Below are 20224 nucleotides of genomic sequence, written 5' to 3'. Positions count from 1 at the left end.
CTAACTACTTTTAACCAAGTTTCTCTGATGGTTGATGTTGCTCTACAAAAGTACGGGCCCACGTTTTTGGCATTGGTTTGGTTTTTTATATTAAACTTTTTTTCATGGCATTCACAAGTTTGGTATTGCACACTTTGGGCTTTGAATTCAAACTAGCTGAAAGATAAAACAGGCACAAATCCACTCGGCTATGGGAGTCACTACTTGCCTTCAACTACACTAAAAATCGTCCGAGCTATTCAAATCAAATTGGGTGCGATAATTGTCACTCTCCGCAAGGGTATGGGGCTCACTTAGGCCTAAAGGACCGTTGGAATACTACTAGTTGAAGATCAACTTCAACGCAATCCCTTTGTCTCCATAATAAACGCTGAAATATTGCGGATGGGTGCGGAGAAGTAGGAGTTTAGACAGCGATGTTGCGCTCTGCCGCCTAAACACGCTGAGCGGCGGCAAGGTATACAGTAGCCCCGGTATATTACCGTATAGTGCTATGTTATATCTGTGTAGAATGGTGTTTTTTCGCTTTGTACGAAAATTTATATATTTTATAATGCAAATCATCTTTGAACTTCAGAATGAAATGGTTGCTGCAATCATATTTACCAAGTAATTTCGTATTCGGCCGCCGTAGCCAAATGGGTTGGTGCGCGAATTAATAAAAACATTTTTCTAATAGCGGTCGCCCCTCGGCAGACAATGGCAAACCTCCGAGTGTATTTCTGCCATGAAAGAGCTCCTCATAAAAATATCTGCCGTTCGGAGTCGGCTTGAAACTGTAGGTCCCTCCATTTGTGGAACAACATCAACACGCGCACCACAAATAGGAGGAGGAGCTCGGCCAAGCACCTAACAGAAGTGTACGCGCCAATTATTTTTTTTTTTTTAAATTTAATTTCGTATTCATTTCATTGCGTTTTTGTTAATCATAAGAGGAATTTAGATCTCATCAGTAGTCTTTAATAGAAAATACGCGACTAACTTTCCTGGCACAAGTGCTTTAAGTGCCAGTTGGAGCGGATGAAGGTTGAGGGAATTGTACATACAAACATGCATTCAAATAGAATTTAAATCGATTTTTACTTTCAAATGCAATATTCCACATTTATGTAACCCGATAATAATATACTTATATATAGACTGGCATCACAATCTTTTTATGTTTTAAAACTTAATTTTGTAGGTTTTTGTTGTTTTTATAGGAGGAATAGTATTCGATGCCGTCTTTATCTCATCAATCGTAACGTAGCGTCATCCGTTCATGGACCTCTTCAGTTTCGGGAGCAAGAAAAAGTCACAGGCGGCCAGATCTGGGGAATACGATGGCTGTGGCATCATTAGTATTATATGTTGTTTTTGGCCAAAAAGTCGCACACATGCATCAATGTGTGAGCAGTGGCGTTATCGTGATGCAAGAGCCAATTTTTGTTCTTCCACAAATCCGGACGTTTCTGGCGGATTGTGTTTCGTAAATTGCGCATAACTTGCAGGTAATATTCCCTATTGACCGTTTTACCCTGTGGCAAGAACTCATGATGCACAACGCCACTGCAATCAAGAAAACGGTAAGCAAAACTTTTACATTCGACCGAACTTGGCGCGCTTTTTTCGGTATTGGTTCGTGCGGCAGCATCCATTGAGATGGTTGAGCTTTGGTCTCCACGACATAACCATAAACCCACGATTCGTCACCAATTATGACCCTCTGGAGCAAATTTGGGAGTCAAACATCCTATTAGCAATGTTCATGCGATGCTGCTTTTGGTCGAAATTCAGCAGTTTTGGTACGAATTATGCGGCGACCCGTCTCATGTTTGAAATCATTGAAAAAAATCGAATGGCACGAGCCAATCGATATGTCGAGGTCCTCAGCAACTTCTCTAATGGTGATTCGGCGATTGGCCAATACCATTTTCTTCACTTCATCAATTTTTTCGTCTGTAGTTGAAGTCCTCGGGCGTCCTCCACGCTTTTCGTCGTTCACATCTTCTCGGCCTTCTGGGAACTTTTTGTTCCACCGATAAACGTTGCTTTGGTCCAAAGTAGCTTCTCCGTTTGACACAGTCAACATTCGGAATGCATCCACGCACTTAATTTCGTTTTTCACACATAATTTGATACAGGTTCTTTGATCCATCATTTTGAATAGGTAAAAATCGAAGACGAGCCGAAACACGTGCAAGCAAAGCAGCTGTCAACAATTAGGTAGGTAGGTAGGTAAGATGGCAAGAGTACGCCAGGTACGCTACAAGTAGCACTTACGTGCCGTTTTGATACCATAGAGTGGACCACTACCTGTGAAAGGATTAAGGGAGGAGATAAGACCGTCTACAGCCATCCAGTGCTGTTGATGTAGCGGAGGAGAGAAAAGGGATCTAGGCTGGAGAATTTCTTCAAGTCATCCCCAAAGGGGACGCTGAGGAATCTCAAGCGCCTAGCCGCCAAAGCCGGACATCTACAGAGAAAGTGTTCCACAGTCTCTTTCTCTGTAGGATCCCCACAGCTTCTGCAATGGGGGTTGTACGGAATTCCAAGCTTCTCCGCGTGAGTGCTGATCACCCAGTGGCCAGTGATCACCGCGATGAGTTTGGAAATTAAATGGCGGGGGGTTCCCATCACCTTAAGCGTTCTGTTTATGTCGTATTGAGGCCATAGTGCTTTTGAAATGGCACACGATGAGACAGACCTCCATCTGTCTTGCGCTTTTCTTAGAAAGAAGTTGTGTAGTTTCCCTTTAACGACGGCCAAGGGGATACCGATGTCTGAGAAGAGGGCAGCTGGACTCGGTTCTGCCGCCCCCTTCCTGGCAAGCTCATCGGCAATTTCATTTCCCTCTATATTCCTGTGCCCAGGAACCCAGATGAGGGAGACAATTAACTGAACATTCAAAATGGCCGAACTCGTCGCCATGGGTGAGAGACATGAGTGTATCAACATATCGCCACAAAAAATCGAAATTCGAATATACGTAACCTGCGAAAATTCAAAATTCGCGATACTTTTTTAACACACCTCGTATCAACTCTATCTATTTTTTTTTTTATAACGAATACTTAATATTCAGACGTATATATAGAACATTTTTAAAGCCTTTTTTAACTTTTGTAAAATTTGTTAATAAACTTTACCATTAAATTTATAGTTTTCTCCTAAAAAACATAATTTATAATAATTGAAATCTTAAACAAAATTTTTTAAATTTTTTAATACAGGTTTAATCGAATTTTGCAGTGAAATTTGTAATTTATTTCAATACAAATAACTTTGCAATAATTTCAAAAAAAAAACAAAAAAAAATACAAGTAAACGCACGCCTGTGGGACTGACAGATTTTACTACTGCTGAAGTAGAGATTATGAAATCATTTTTATTGCGACAATATTAAAAAAAATTAATAATATTCAATGAACAGAGGAACAGAGAAACATGTGCGGTCAAATTTCATCCACAGGGCTACCTCTGGTTCCAAAAATTTAAATAGCAGCAAACTTATGGAAATTTATATTTTTTCATTTGAGTTTCTCAGAGTTTTTCGCTTAACCACAAATCAACTTTAAAATGAAGCCCCTTGTTAGACGCTTAAGAAATACCAAAGCTTACATATTTCAATGCAACGACACGAAAACTAAATGTATTCACTTGCAATGTCGATTGCTATGAAATCTAAACGAATCTTTGCATGTGTGTGTAAACGCATGACGTGTATTTGAATTAGTATGTTGACATGCTGTTTAATGTTATCCTTATGCCGCATGATTATCCTTTTGCCATCGTTGGCTGCATATAACAGCAACCACAGCATATCTACACAGTTAGCTTTGTCGCAAGGCAAGCAGGTAGCCAGCCAGCCAAAGCCGGCAAGAAAGTCAACAAGATGTTGTTGTAGATTGTTTTACTTCGGCGGCTCCTCTGCTCTACTTGACTTCCTAACTCCACAACCAATCTAACGCCCCTAACACCTCGGTGCCCTACCAAGGCAATTGTCTTTTCTTGTCCTTTAACTGCATATTCTGCGACGCCCGCCGCCTTAAGTTGATTTTAACCAGCAGATTATCTGTGAAATCATGGCAATGTGCAATGGCGTGCTCATATATTATAGCTGGATGGCTTGCATGTGTATGTGTGTGTGCATGTGCGGAAGTACGGTATAAAAGTTTATATACTGGCATACCTTAGTGGGCACATATTTAGATACGTAGACACGCATTTTGTATTTAGCCCTTCAACTTCATCTCGAACCAAAGCACTCTGCCTTATTTGTGACGTTCGTAACGCCTAAGCTTTACTCATCTTACTGCAGGTATTTACTTGTTTATGAATGTGTATGTGTAGCTATCCTATATCTATGTTTCTGTACTGATTTTCTCTGTATTTCCAACTGGATTTTGACTTAACATTTACGACACTCTTAAGCATGTTAGCGACACGTTAACATTCGCCAAGTTTGCTTATTTAATTTTTCTCTTCTTCACTTTACTTACTGCTTCTTTTGTTGCTATTGTGGCAGTAAATCTTTTAGCCACACGTTTCCTTATACATATGTACATGCGTATACATATAGGCACATATGTCACTGTATCGTCGTCGCGCAAGTCGTCGCTTTTCTTTGGCCTTTTATTTGTCTTTTCTGTTGCCTTCCAATATCGAGTTTTAATATGGCGCAAAAGAGGTATAACAAATCACAATGTCAGTAGCGAAATCTGAGTAAGAAAAAACCAAAACAATCACGTTTTTATTTCTGGAGCTGCAAGACCCATCGGTGACTACCTGAAGTTGTTATAAAATTGCATTTTTCCTTTACCCTGCTTTCTTTTCTTTGTGCGTCAATAAACCTTTTTTAGTTACTTTATTTCCTTTCTTTACTGCAAGTTTTGTAGCTCATCTCAACTAGTTCACTGCGTACCTTCCCTCTTCTAGTTTACTCGCTTATTTTTTCGCATTCTTTTCCTCTTCTTTGTGCACCTTTTGTTTGTCCCTACAGCCTTTACAAGTCAGCCTTCCCACACTACACTCCTTTCTCCCAAGTAGATATATTAATATTTTACTAAGAGCTTGACTGGCGTCTCTTATTTGTCAAAAAAAAAAAACACATGAGCTAAGAAAAGTTATGCACACGCTCACTTTATATAGTTTTTTTTTGTATTTTCAGAAATCTTTAGTAAATCTTCTTCTCTTCAGCACTTTCTCCACAATTATGTAGAAAATCTTTTCGTTAGTTTCCACTTCTTGGCAAAATAGTTACGTTAGCCACATGTCACGCAAATACATATGTAATGCACCCTCACACACACACACACACACACATCACGTCACACACATACTGCGGGTTAAATGCTCTCGACCATGATAAATGGAAAGCTTCCACAAAATATTTTATTATTAATATGCAATAATTGATAAAGTAAGTGATTCGATATAAGAAACAATTTTCTTTTTTTACTCAAAACATTTGATGCTGCCCGCTAGTTCTTCCTCGTTGTCGTTATACCAGTAAAGCACATAATTCTAAAGCTGTTATAAATATCTACAAGAGATAAGTTAAGATGCTTGCGTATCTCAAGAACATAGCGAAATTGCGATATAGACTTCATGTATTTATATGAAAGGGAAAAGGTCCCTCGTTGCGGCATTTGTAGCACTAATAGGAACGTCCATACATTTTTTGAAGAAAAAAGAGTGTCTAGACATTTCCAAAGTCGAACGTTGTCATCAAATGGGTTGAGACGTCTCGTCGTCCTCCAAACATAGTCGGTTTTTTTAATCCGGTGCAGGATTATTACCGCTGAGGTATTGTACAGGTCGCGGTAGCCGAATGGTTGGTGCATGACTGCCAATCGGAAGTAGACAGGTAAGAGTCTCTGTGCATGAAACACCATTTAAGCCAATTAATACTCAAAAATTTTAAACCCAACGTCGTCACAGAAAGATGCAGAAACATTTCAAAGATATACTCTTTTTTAAAATGAACGAAATTATATCATCTCATTTAGAACAAAACTTTAGATGTAAGAGAACACATATATATATGTACTAGCAAACCCGGCCCCCTTCGCTGGGCACACTAAAATAGAATAGATATGGTTTAGAACAGAAAATATATGATTTTCATATTATTTATTTCTTTATTCTTTATTCAAGCGCTTTGGCATCAACAATATTATTTGGTTTTCTATTTCTTTTTGAGTAAATATAAAATATAAATTGAAAATCAGGAAAAAAGAAGATTGTTTTTAAATTTCAAATCAACGCATATGAATAAACAATCGTCTTTTTTCCTGATAATCCATGAATTTTTCGTTTCAATTTATATGTTTTATTAAGCATTGGAGCTTTTTTAACCATTATCCATTTATATTTTTCAAAAAAAAAACGAAAAAAATTGTTTTTTCCACGAACACATAATTTCATTCGGATTTCACATTAAATTCTCAAATTTCGTAAGAAATTATTCACTGTTCCAAAATCCACTCCAAAAAAATTCACAAACAATTTTTACATGTTGCACTAACGTTTTTTCCTTATGGCATCCACATCAGAAAGAAATATTGACACATTGTAACTCACACTGTCAATTTGACAGTTCAGTTCCGCCCCAAGCGTTAAAAAAGTAAACGACATTATAGCTGGTTCAAAAGAACGCTGTACCCGTTGCCAGTGCTCCGAATTAATTACAACCAAACTTTACGAAACCCATTTTCAATACTTACTTAACAATGTGCGTAAGTTTGGTTTAATTCGGTGCAAAGACACGGCGGGTCCACGTTTTGGCATATATTTCGAGACCCTAGTCATCAATAGGTATGAAAATTACCCCGTATTAAAGCACTTATCAACAGCTTTCATTTGATACCCATATTGTACAAACACATTCTAGGGTCCACGTTTTGGTCTCTATCTCGAGACCCTAGTCACGGAGCGGATGGAAATACTCTGAACTAAAGCATTCACCAACAGCTTTCATTTGATACCCATATTGTACATACACATCCGCAGGTTACCCGGGTCCATGTTTTGACCTATATCTCGAGACCCTATCTACCAATAGGTATCCAATAGGTATACGGAAACCATCTACAATACCTCCTTAACAATATGTGTAAGTTTGGTTTAATTCGGTGCAAAGACACAGCGGGTCCACGTTTTGGCATATATTTCCAGACCCTAGTCATCAATAGGTATGAGAATTACCCCGTATTAAAGCACTTATCAACAGCTTTCATTTGATACCCATATTGTACATACACAACCAAAGGTTACTCGGGTCCACGTTTTGACCTATATCTCGAGACCCCAGTCACGGAGCGGCATGAAAAATACTCTGTACTAAAGCCACCAACAGCTTCAATTTGATATCCATATTGTACATACACAACCGAAGGTTACCCGGGTCCACGTTTTGACCTATATCTCGAGCCCTATTTCCAAAATAAAATATAATCCATGCTACTCGTGGATGATGTAGCTTTCGAATGGTGAAAGAATTTTTAAAATCGGTCCAGTAGTTTTTGCGCCTATTCATTACAAACAAATAAAGTTTTCCTCTTTATAATATTAGTATAGATATACACGCACTATACATTACACTATAAATGCAGGTATACACTCATATATACTATATCTTGATTAAAAAGTTTCCGAAATATATTCAGAAAATTAAAAATACGAGTTCATTCCACGAAAGTAATAGCAACGTAACATCCTCAACGCAATTGAGCTAGCGTTTGACCCGGCTCTCCAAATAGTTCTGGAACTCTATTTTCGGTATAGCCATCAAAGCCGTCTTCGATTATTCCATTACTTCCATTTAACTGTAAAAACATGTCCCTCGAAGTGGTTTTTTGATTCGACCAAACAGAAAAAAATCACGGGGAGTCATATCAGGTGTATTCGATGACTGTTAGATGATATTCCTTTCGTGGTTGGTCAAAAATTCGAGGATAATGATGGTTCCGTGCAAAGGTGCGTTATCATAGCGCAAAAATCCACGAGTTACTTTCCTAAAAATCTTTTCTTTTTTTTGAGAATTTCTTAACTTAAACATCCAATAATCCCAAATAGTAGTCCTTACTAATTGTGTGGGCTTCTGGCGAAAATTCGTGGAGTACAATACCATTGTAATCCATACAAACCATGAGAATCGCTTTTGTTTTTGGCAGAAAACGACGTGGTCCTGATTCATGCGGGGCTCTCCACTCTGTCACTACGTTCGTCATCCTCGATGTACTCACGATCTCTTCTAAAGCGATCATGCCACTCGTAAAAGTTTGTTTTCTGTACAGTAGCAGGCGACCGCCGTAGCCGAATGGGTTGGTGCGTGACTACCATTCGGAATTCACAGAGAGAACGTTGGTTCGAATCTCGGTGAAACCAAAATTAATAAAAACATTTTTCTAATAGCGGTCGCGGTCGCCCCTCGGCAGGCAATGGCAAACCTCCGAGTGTATTTCTGCCATGAAAAAGCTACTCATAAAAATATCTGCCGTTCGGAGTCGGCTTGAAACTGTAGGTCCCTCCATTTTTGGAACAACATGAAGACGCACACCACAAATAGGAGGAGGAGCTCGGCCAAACACCCAAAAAGGGTGTACGTGCCAATTATATATATCATTACAGAAAAAATTCTCAACATTTCAAAGGTTTTCGCACCATTGAATCCATTTTTAATGTACAACTTAATACAAGCTCGTTCCTGCAAATTCAAAACCATTTTCAAAACTGATAAAATTTTGTCACGAATGTTAATCACAAATGTGACAACCCAACAAAAACAAAAAACACAGCTCAAATCAGACTTAGAGCAGCACCTGGCACACCGGTTGTTCCGGGAATTTTTCTTGAAGATGGTATGTACACTCATACTCGTGCATGTATTTGCAAGCATTTATTTTCTATTTGATATGGCATAAGAAGAGCGTAACGCCCTGCGTTGCTATCGGTCTATTTTCATTATTTTTGGCACTGAATTGAATGCTCAAATATTTATGCGCATCTTTAAGGAATTTCTAATTCACCGCATCTTCTTTCTCTCAATTATGAACCGATTGTGCCATTAGAATGAAGCTGAGTAGTCCTGTATTCTAATGATCAATACATTGGCAATAAGTTTCCACGCCCATTGAACTATTACATAAATTTAGATACTGAATTGACCACTGCTCTAATCACTGCTGGTTTACCTCACTGCCTGGCATTGTCAGTATAGTATGAATTATGAATGTTGCATAAGTGCAAAGATCTATACTTGGATTTGTCGGTATGCTTGTGCATGTATGAGTACGTTTCTATGAGTTTTCGTAAGCTTGAAATACATTTTATTGCCATTGTTACACTAATAGTGTAGAATGGAATAAAAATATCGCAAGCGATTGTGACAATCCAAATATAGAATAAGGAATCTATTCTTAAGGCCGTGAGTGAGGAGAAAGAGAAAATCGGATAGAAAAGTTGAGTGTAAAGCAAGTGTTACGCTTATGAGCTCTTTGTGTGCCAAAATACTGCAGACTATGAGTACAGTTAGTATTAACGAATGTGCATGTTTGAGTTTGTGTGTAGGTGAGTTGGATGCGACACTTTTGGTGACGTATGCAGAACAATCTGCCACTTCTTGTTAGTGTCATGTTAACACGAACGTGCCACCGAGGCAAGCAAGCATTCAGCAGATATTGCTGATGGTTTCACTGTTACTTTTTGCGAACGTTGTTGTTGTCGTTGCATACGTAGTAGCACGTTTCCACGTGTCACGTCACATGATTGCCGCTTTTCGTGATGCTGCTTGGCATGCCTCATTTCGGTGATATAAATCGCATGCTCGCGTTTGCCTGTTTACATATGTGTGTACTTTAATGTGTAAAAAAATCTTGTAGTCTATTTAAGCGATACCCTGTAGTAAAAAGGTGTTAGCAGTCTTTTATTTAACTATTTCTAGTCTGTCCATCTAGTGATTGTCTCCTAATAAGTGCGGATTGGATGCAGAGTGTATCAGTTGGTGGTTCTACGATTTGCGTAGGCAGCGCTGCTGACTCCGGCAAATATTCTGACTGTGACAGCTGACAAGTTTTCGGTAGTAGCCGACGAATGCTGCTGGTAACCTCGTGAGGTGTGTACACTTTCTGATACAGTAGGTCGCTAGTTGGAAGCGTGAAAAAGGATGACGTAATTTTTCGAATTCAGTTCAAGTACGCTTTAAGATTTTGGAATTAATGGTATGAAGTGTTAGGGCCTTGAAAACTATATTAAGTTCATTCTGTAACGAAACACATTTTTGCACGATTCAGTTCTTTATTTGGTTAAAGCGTCTTGGAGCTGCTTGTCAGTATTAAATCTTAAACGCGTTTTTCTCTAAACCACTTTTTTCAAACAGGGCAGATACTTGATATACATACTGATATGATGTTTTTCTGGGAGAAACTTTGTACGTACATTTTATTTGAAAGAACGTAACTTTTTATAAGGTAATATAAATTTCTTCTTAATTCACTACTCACTTTTCAACAAAATTTGAATCAGAAAAATTTTCTATATACTTCCGCAAGCAATAATATACGAAAATTTTTATTTCGTATTCAAGGCTTTAAAGACATGTTTTTGAGAATTGACTGTGTTGTCTTCATTTTGCATCAGAATGAACCTCATTTGTTTCCATGCTCCAATAACAGGTGGCGCCAAAGTAGTCCTCCTATCAGAAAATGCTATAAATTTTGCGATTTTACCCTAATGTCAGTTCGGTTTTGACATTTGTGTAGTAAACACATGCGAAATACACGTGAATAAACAATGTTACGCTACACTGCTCCAGAACGCGGAATATTGCTGACTATTTATTTGACCAATAATCGGTCCGCGACTTTGGCACAACGTGAATTTCGTCGCAGATTTCCTCGCCGTCCAACGCCTACTGGTGAAACACTGCGACGTTTAGCCGCTCGCCTCGAAGAGACTGGCACAACACGAGATGCTGCCAGGCGTGGCAGACCCCGGAGTAGCCGTTCTGCAGAGAATATTGCTGCTGTAGCCGAGGATGTCATGGAAGCGCCGTCAACATCGACCAGACGACGTGCCATGCAAATGGGTATCAGTCGACGGTCTTTACAGCGAATTTTGGTACAAGATTTGAAGATGTTTCCGTACAAAGTTCAGACGGTGCATCAGCTGTTAGCTGCTGACCGCCAATCGCGTCTCAAGAGGAAGACGATTTTTCATCAAAAATAATCATTAGTGATGAGGCCCATTTCCATCTTAGCAGGTACGTAACTAAGCAAAATTTACGCTTCTGGGGCACTGAAAATCCGCGTGTAATCCACGAAGAGCCATTATACCCGCTCAAAGTCAAATGCCATAAAAAGGGCTCAAATGGCAATCAACTGTGGCGGCGGCCATTTACATGACATCATATTCTCGACTTGATGTAAAAAAAATTAAAAGACCAAATAAAAATAATCCATAAGAAGAATCAAAATTTTTCATTTTTTTTAAATTATAGCCAAAAAACATCGCAAGGTTACTTTTGCGCCACCTGTTTGTTTGTTAAAAATAATTTCTCTGAAATAACATCCTGACCTCAAATTGTCAGGCGGTTGTAATACCCCTTAAATTAAATTTACATAGCATTTCTGCAGAACTTTCGCAGAAAATGTTAAATTAACAGTGACTGCGATGTTACAGAAGTAAAAGTGTTAAAGGAGGAGTTTAAGGCACAGTCTCAGCAATAACTAAGCAACAAAAGATTAATCTTTGATTACTTTCGTGGTTCTTTTAGAAGCTTTGTCTGAAATTTACTTGTTCGCTAATTTTTAACATAGCAGGGTGGCGCTGTTTTAAATTTAAAATACGCGGTCTCATCAACTCGGTCAATGTTTTTGTTAGCCTTTGTTCAAAGTTGCAAACCTGCAAAAAAATGTTTATCAGTTCGACATTTCCCTGATACTGGAAATTGAAATTTTTATGCCTGACAGCATTGAAATTTTGTTTAGCGCCGAACCACTCATTGCATCAGTTCTCGCTGCCGTGGTTCTTCGAGAACATTTCGCTGACAATTCAATAAGTCAACATCTCCATATAGCTTAGTATCGTACTCGTAGTAAAATGTAGGCATGAATATATTATATCAGGAGAATTCAAGAAAGAGTTTTTTAATAAAATCTTGCACACGAGGAAAATAAACAAAGTTAAGACACGAAAATAAATGATGTTATGCGTGCACTTTGTAAGCTGTAAATGTTAGCTAACAGAGCACTTAGCAGCAGCTAAGTATTCCAACCCAGAGTCGAAAAAATTAATTAATGACCGAAGAATAGAGCTTTGGATATAATGAATATTAAGTCAATTTCTACCCTATCGGTATTCCCATCGATGCACCACCGGGAGCTAATTTCCATTTTTAGTTTCTTTTCCGGTTCTTCCCACTTAATTTGCTATAATGGGTTATATAATGGATCCAAAGGAGAACAGGCACCAAAGTTTGCAGAACGACAATTATCTGTATGTGGGACAACGTCGTTCAAACAAAAGACAGTTGGATACTTTACGGAGGACCATTACTACTTCCGGTAACTGACTGGTTTGAAACTATGTTTACTGCCGGTGTAGATATATTTATATGCCTGCAAGTAATTGCTCCTATTGCCTGCCTATGTGCACGAGAATTGCATTGCTACTTTCTTTGCGCTTCATCCATTTAACACCATCACCACTTCAACCACAAGTATTCATACAATGCTCAGGTCGCTACTGCCTAATGGTGTCATTTGTCATTTGTGTAAGTTTTTCTTGTTAGCTATTTTTTCTACATTTTTCTCCCATCATCTCCTGCCATATATTTGGCCATTTTATGAAGCGACTTCGCCCGTTTACTTGCCTCCTTTAACGCTCGGTCTGGCGCCTTTCAAATGAGTGTGTGTCTTTTGTTATGATCACTGCAAATAATTCATCTGGTAATATGCTCAATTTAATGGGTTTGCGTGTAAGTTTTGACAACTGCTTGGCAGTTTGAAGGAAATGTGTTTGAGAATTGTGGGAACTGTGCGAGCTGTGGTAAGAACATCGTAAAGCGTGGCAGGTACAATGTCTCGTAAGCTAGCACTAAATTTGTTGAAAGCAAATTTGAATTATGAATATCAGATATTCTTAGCTACTGAGATGGGAACATTAAAACCAAAAAAAAAAAAACAACAAACAGCACAAAATATTCATCCTCAGAAATTTCCTTAGTCCTCCTCACCTTTTTATTAAAATAATTATCTGTCTAAAGTGTCTCAAATCAAAAATGTTTTAGAAAAGAAGGCAGTAGTTTTCTGCAGCAGGAATCACTAATGTCTGGGGTCAGAGCAATATTTGATGCATGTAAACTTGACGGAACTGTGAAGAAAATTCGTTTTCATTTCAAGCTAGACAAACAAAAATCAATTGACTCGATGCATATTTTCCTCTAAATGGAGGCGTAAGTAGGCAAAAAAAGCGGTTTATGCCACCAAGGACTCCCAATTAGTTGAAGAACAGATTCTTAAAAAGAAAAAGTTACAATTTGGTAACTTCTGTAGCCATCAATGGCATACACCGTGAAACTAACTAATCTGCTTTGTAAGTCACATACAGCTGGAAGTTAAGCTTCAATGCAGATATGCATTCTTCGAAGCTGCGCTAAAGGGTCTTAAGTCGGGAAAGTGGTGTCATCAGAGACCAACTCAACTAAGTGTGAATCACTTTCTTCAGAGAGGAGTAGTTCCCGTAATCTTATCTAAATTAGGAAGATAACATTTTTTGGACGCGCTACATTAGCATTCTTGCTCTCATTGTATGGGTCGGTACTAGTCTTGACCAAATTTGCCGAGGCTATACCAGGGCTATACTTGTATAGGGTTACCTAAAACGTATTTTTGAATGAGTTGAAATGAGCCAAACTGACTTTATTCCGATATATTACAACTTTATTTCTGGAACAAAATCAAGACGCATGCCACAATAGGAGGAGGAGCTCGGCCAAACACCTAACAGAAGGTAACGCGAAAATTATTTCCTTATTTACTCATTTATTTATTACGGCTTTATTAGAAAGAATAAGCATTGCAATTATTAATAAAATACGATCTCATTAACATGGATGCGTACACTATTTATGTACTTTAGAAAAAAGTTTTCAATACATCACAACGACTTTCAACGCGAAGGAATCTATTTCGATCCACGCAGGTATTTAGAGAAATAATATGAATAAAAGACTAACCAAATGGAATTCAAAATTAGCAGCTCTTAAAGTAAAAAGTTCCCGCTTCGTATTTTCATATGGCCGTAAAACGAAATTATATTTTAGAATTTCAAATCCATATCACTTGACATCACATTCTATACACATTCTTCAAGTTATCCCCACACGACAGTGATTAATTTCATATTTTAAAATCTTTCGCATGCCACGCGAACGCACTTTACATTAGCTGCCACATGGATATGAAACACACGTACACATGTGTAGGTACAAACTCAGAGGTTTCATACACTAACACATAATAGTGAACTCACAAAATGGCTGTGTGAACTGTGCGAAAGTAAGTGGTGCGAAAGTATTCCCGACCAAAGTAAAGAAAGCCATCATTATTTAGCCATTCAAAGTAAAGTAAAGTATTATATAAAGATAGCGCCAAGAATGGATGAAGGAAAGTAGGAAGTGGTAAGTGGTAAAGGCCAACGAATGAAACGTGGCGAGCTTGAGAAGTAAGCAACCCGTACCACACTCACACACAAGGTTATGATTACGCGTGTGTGTCAATGCAATGCATTGCTCAACGTATGTTAAATGCACGAAAAATCAAATCAACGCCGAGTGTATGCTTTAATCCAAGTTAAGTTTAGAAAGAGTCCGGAAGGTAAGCTGAAGTGGAGTGCGGCTGTGACTGTAGCAGCGCGTGGATTACACGCCGAACTTTTTGCAAAGCGTAAAAGTACGAAAAGAGGGCAACCGGAATTAGAATTACAACTTCTTAATAAAGAGGAACAATGATAAACACTTTTTTTTTACTTAAAACATTTCTACTTACCCCACCCTTGGTTTTTTTTTTTTTTGAAATTTGAAAAGGTCGAGCCAAGGAGATTTGGTGGCTCCTAACACACTCAGGCTAAAGAGCCCATTGTATTTACAGCTCTGGAAAGGGGGTAGATAGTGAAGGAGAGAGGGAGAAAAGTATCAGAGAAAGAGATAGGAAAGAATAGAGACAGAGATAGAGATAGTTAGTCCTGTGAGAATTTTCCAGATTCTTTGGCAAATCTGTAAATATCCTCCAGTTTTAGAGAACGAATATTACTCATTCTCATGACATCGGAACCCAATACCCGTAGTCGCGCTCTAGCAAAGGCAGGACACTCACAGAGAAAGTGCTCAGTGCTATCCGCCTCCTCCAAGCATGACAGGCATACCGGGTCCTCGATGATTCCAATGGTGGTCATATGCTGACCCCATGGGTTGTGTCCTGTAATGATGCCGACCATCAACCGAATATCTTTCCTTCTAAGTTTTAGTAGAAAGTTTGACAGGTTTCTGTTCGGACTTGTCACAAAACACTTTGCAGTTCTGCAGCCTTCCAGACCGGACCATCGCTCTTTATGTAGATTGCCTACATAATCGTTGATCCAATTCTTGATTCCTGCGGAACTGATTCCGATTATTGGCTCTGGCCCCTGTGGGGGCACCGCTGATCCACGGTTGGCCAATTCGTCGGCAATTTCGTTTCCTTGAACACCGGAGTGTCCCGGAACCCATATAAGTACAAGCCTGTTTTGTCTTGCGACAGAATTAAGCTTCTTCTTACATTCTTGAACAATCTTTGAGGTTTGCTTCGCGTTCTCCAGGACCTTCAATGCAGCCTGACTATCACTGAAGACTTCAATCTGTTTCCCGCTCCATCTCCTCTCGATTATCCATTCGGCTACTTTTAGGATGGCAAAAACTTCTGTTTGGAAAACAGTTGCCATTCAACCCATAGCATAGTAATACTTATTACTATCGTTTAAGTACCATCCGGTTCCAGACCCTATTTCAGTCTTGGACCCATCGGTAAAGAAAATATCCGTCAAACCTCCCTGCATGCATTCTGGATTGCTCCATTGCTCACGCAATGGAAATCTGACATCAAATTTTCACCAAATGAAACTGTGGGTACCAGGTCATCTTTAGGTGCTAAAAACAGTGGATACTGCTCCGACAGCAACTTAAAGATTTCTCTGTGTCCCGAAGTTTCATCTTCGTGCCAGAAACCATATTTATGGAGTCTACACATTGCTTTTATTGCTTCCTGTTGTATCTTAAGAACCAGGGGGAGCAAATCAAGCATAGCATTTAGGGCATCACCAGAGGTTGTACTTATGGCACCCGTGATGCATAAACATACACTTCTTTGCAGCCTGTATAATTCCCGGATTGTAGACTTAACCATGCTCCGTCGCCACCAGACCACAGAAGCGTAAGTGATGATTGGTCTGATAAGTGCTGTGAATATCCATAGGACCACAGCAGGTTTCAGACCCCAAGTTTTGCCAAAGGCTCTACGGCATTGCTGAAAAATCTTCAATGCACGATTCACCTTCAGTGAAACGTGTGCCTCCCAAGTCAGCTTCTTATCCAAGATTACTCTTAGATATTTAACTTCGTTGGAAAGACCAAGTGTCACACCTTTCAGTGTTGGAAGACTGAGTCCATCCAATTTCCGTTTTCTCGTAAACAAGACTATGGTTGTTTTGTTCGTGTTAACGGAAAGACCTTGTCTCATGCACCAGTCATCGATTTTGTCAAGGATCCTCTGCACTTTCGTGCATAGCCTCCTTAAGCGTTTATCTGATGTTAGCGCACAGACGTCGTCCGCATATGCTTGGACATGAAAACCGAGTTCCTGCATCTTCCCTAATAGAGAGTCTACGACAAAGCACCACAGCAGCGGAGAAAGAACACCCCCTTGGGGACATCCTTGCTTGGTCCTGACTGTGATTTGTTCGTCACTGCTCCCACCAGCGGTTAACGGCCTCTCAGAGAGCATGGAATATATCCATTTTATAATGCTTTGATTAACTCCGTGTCGTTCGGCAGAACGCTCTTGCTTACCTTGAGGTCAAACTGTTTTCTACGATGAATGGGCAATGAAAAATTTTAAGTTAGAGAACCCCTGTTCAATTTACTTTTATAAATATATGGACACTTTAAGATATTTTTCATGGCTCCTAGTGAAACTCAGCCGACAATTGTTGATCCCAGACTTTCGAGATGCTTTTAACGTAGTCTTGGGATTTCAGTATTCGAAATTTGTCACGAAATATAACTTTTATAAATTTAAGAAGAATAAGTTATGACACAGTTAGCGGAAACTTTTGATCCCGGGGTTTTGGGATTTTCATAATGTAACATGGGGATTTCGGAAATTGCGCTCACATATTCAAGTTAACCAATTTTTTTGAAGATTACAGAGTTGCTTTCGACGCTTAATTTGGCACTAAGTTGTATTGAGGTAGATAATTTTGTAGATTTATGTCCACATTTAGCGTTCAGCATTAACAGTCTTTTGAAATCAGAAGATGGTTTTTAACGTCTGTGCCTGGAAGAATATTTCCAGCTTGAATGACCTGTGTATTGATTAACGTGAAATGATTTAAAGGCAACTGAGAAAAGCAGACTTCATGCAGGATTCCTGATATTGACGAACGTGGTGATCCCTAGAATTAAATAGTTCGCAATGAAAACAAAAAAATAAAAATAAATAAATAAACAAACCAGGAAAATTCATCGGGAAAAGCTATGTTTTCTTTTTCAATAGAGTCTCCACTCCAGATGGGATCATTCCAAAGATGTTAGAGGAAACCTTGGACTGTATCCTACCATGGCTAGACGAAATCTTTAAAGCGTGATTAAACTTAGGCCATATTCCAGATAGCTGGAAACTAGTCAAGGTCGTCTTCATACCAAAAGTAGGTAGAAGAGGACATGAATCAGCGAAGGACTTCAGGCCAATCAGTCTTTCGTCTTTCCTGTTAAAAACTTTTGAAAGACTTTTGGATATGCACCTCCGAAGCTCTTTGGAGACCTCTGATATATCAACTGCACAACACGCATACCTTAAAGGCAAATCTACGGAGACAGCGCTTCACGAGGTAATCCGAACAATAAAGGGCTCTCTAGAGAGCAAACATTATACCATGTCGGCATTCTTGGATATCGAAGGCGCCTTTAACAATGTTAGCACAGATGCCATCCAACGGGCGTTGATAGACCTGGAGGTGGACAGTTGCATTAGTAACTGGGTCATCTCCATGCTAGAAACCAGGGTCATCAAAGCTAATATGGGTAATATCAACATAATCAAGAAGGTCCACGGGGGCACTCCACAAGGGGGAGTATTATCTCCACTTCTTGGGCTATGTGTGATCAGTAAAATCTTAATAAAACTTAATGGAGGTGGGGTAAAAGTGATTGCGTACGCTGATGATGTGGTGCTAATGGTGTCAGGACTGTGCCCAAATACGATCAGTGGGATCATCCAAAGGGCGTTAGGCGAGCTTAACTCTTGGGCCACGGGATGTGGCCTAAGTTTAAACCCGCGTAAAACAGAACTTATGCTTTTTACCACCAGATACAAGGTACCAACTTTTACCCTACCAAATATCAACGGACAAACTCTGTTTTTATCAACCAGTGCAAAGTACTTAGGGGTAATTTTAGACTCCAAACTTAGTTAAAAGTTAAACGTCGAAGAACGGGTAAGGAAAGCAGAAATTGCTTTATATGCCTGCAAACGTATGCTTGGAAAAAGATGGGGTCTTCAACCTAAGCATGCATTATGGCTGTATATGGCGGTTATACGACCTATTTTATCGTATGGTTCGGTAGTTTGGTGGAAAGCTCTAGGGAGAGAGTACAATACCAAATTACTCGGAAAATATAATACAAAGATCAGCCTGCGCAATAACGGTCGGTGCAATCAGATCATGTCCTAGAGAGACTCTCAATGCACTGACACGCGTTATTCCAATAGACCTACATATAAAGAAGACGGCAACCATGAATGCATTTAGGTTAAATGAAGCGGCTCGCTGGAAAGAAAAAACGTATGGTCACGCTAGTTTATTATTGCGACAAACTCAGTTAACCTCGGTCAGGACTGACTACATCGTCCCGATGGTAACGTTCAATAGGAATTTCGCCACACTCTTTCCATCTAAAAAAGAATGGAATAAGGGATTCTCTCTAAACAACTTCGACACTACAGTCTATACAGATGGCAGTAAAATGGATTGTGGTGTTGGAGCTGGTATATATTCTCATAGACTTGGAATTGAAAAATCTGTGCGTCTCCCTAATACCAGCAGCGTCTTCCAAGCGGAAGTACTAGCAATTGGGGAAGCCTGTAGGTTACTAATCGCAGATTTCTCTTTTAAGGGCAATATCGCTATTCTCTCGGATAGTCAAGCTGCAATCCAGGCACTGGGTTCGGCTACAACAACCTCTAAAGTGCTGGAGCAAAGTAGGAATAGCCTCACCAACTTGAGTGAAAACCATAAAGTAACCTTAATTTGGGTCCCGGGACACCGGTACATAGAAGATAACGAAAAAGCTGATGAACTGGCAAGAGGGGGATCTGCCATGAGTAGCGTTCTTGCAGTACCAGTATTCACACTATTAGGTGCAGTAAAGCATACAATTTCCCTAAAATACCTCCGAATCGCAGATTGTAGATGGAGAGACCAGACGAAATGCAAAATCAGCAAAACGTTATGGCCCACCTACAACCTCAAGCAATCGTCGAATTGATAAACATGAAACGACAGGACACCTGTAGACTTACGGCAGTCATAACTGGCTTCTGGTCTATCGGAGAACAAGCCGCCAAAATGGGCATCCCTCACAATACATACTGTCATAGTTGTAAACAACCGGAGAAAAAGGAAACAATCTTCCATTTCTTCTGCGAATGCCCTGCCCTATGGAAGGACAGAATGTTAACCCTGGGCAAACCGCTGTTCGAGAGTCTCGAGCAGCTGTCTGGGTTAGACGTCAACAACCTAATTAGGTTCCTAAACCGCACAGACTGGATATAGTCCTGCTGTAAATAACTGTTAAACAATTTGGTAACGAGGATGTGGCAACAAAATGGTGCGGAAGCGCTAGTAGGATTCTGGATGAGTCACCACTCTAACCAACCAACCAACCAACTCAGTACATTAAATAGTGGAACAAACCAAACACCTGGAAAAT

General features: G+C 39.5%; 1 protein-coding gene across 1 annotated transcript in view; it reads right to left on the bottom strand.

Annotated features, from left to right (window-relative positions):
- The window catches only part of LOC128866397 (dystrophin-like), a 101806-nt gene extending 92020 nt beyond the window's left edge, over positions 1-9786 (bottom strand). The window contains exon 1 of the mRNA XM_054107136.1: positions 9685-9786. Coding sequence (XP_053963111.1) covers positions 9685-9786 — 102 coding nt within the window. The remainder of the gene's footprint in view (positions 1-9684) is intronic.
- Between the last annotated feature and the right edge of the window lie 10438 nt (positions 9787-20224).

The sequence above is a fragment of the Anastrepha ludens genome, chromosome 2 (assembly GCF_028408465.1).
Source record: "Anastrepha ludens isolate Willacy chromosome 2, idAnaLude1.1, whole genome shotgun sequence".
Classification (NCBI taxonomy): Eukaryota; Metazoa; Arthropoda; class Insecta; order Diptera; family Tephritidae; genus Anastrepha; species Anastrepha ludens.
The sequence above is the reverse complement of the archived record's forward strand: the minus strand, read 5'-3'. Positions and strand labels throughout refer to the sequence as shown.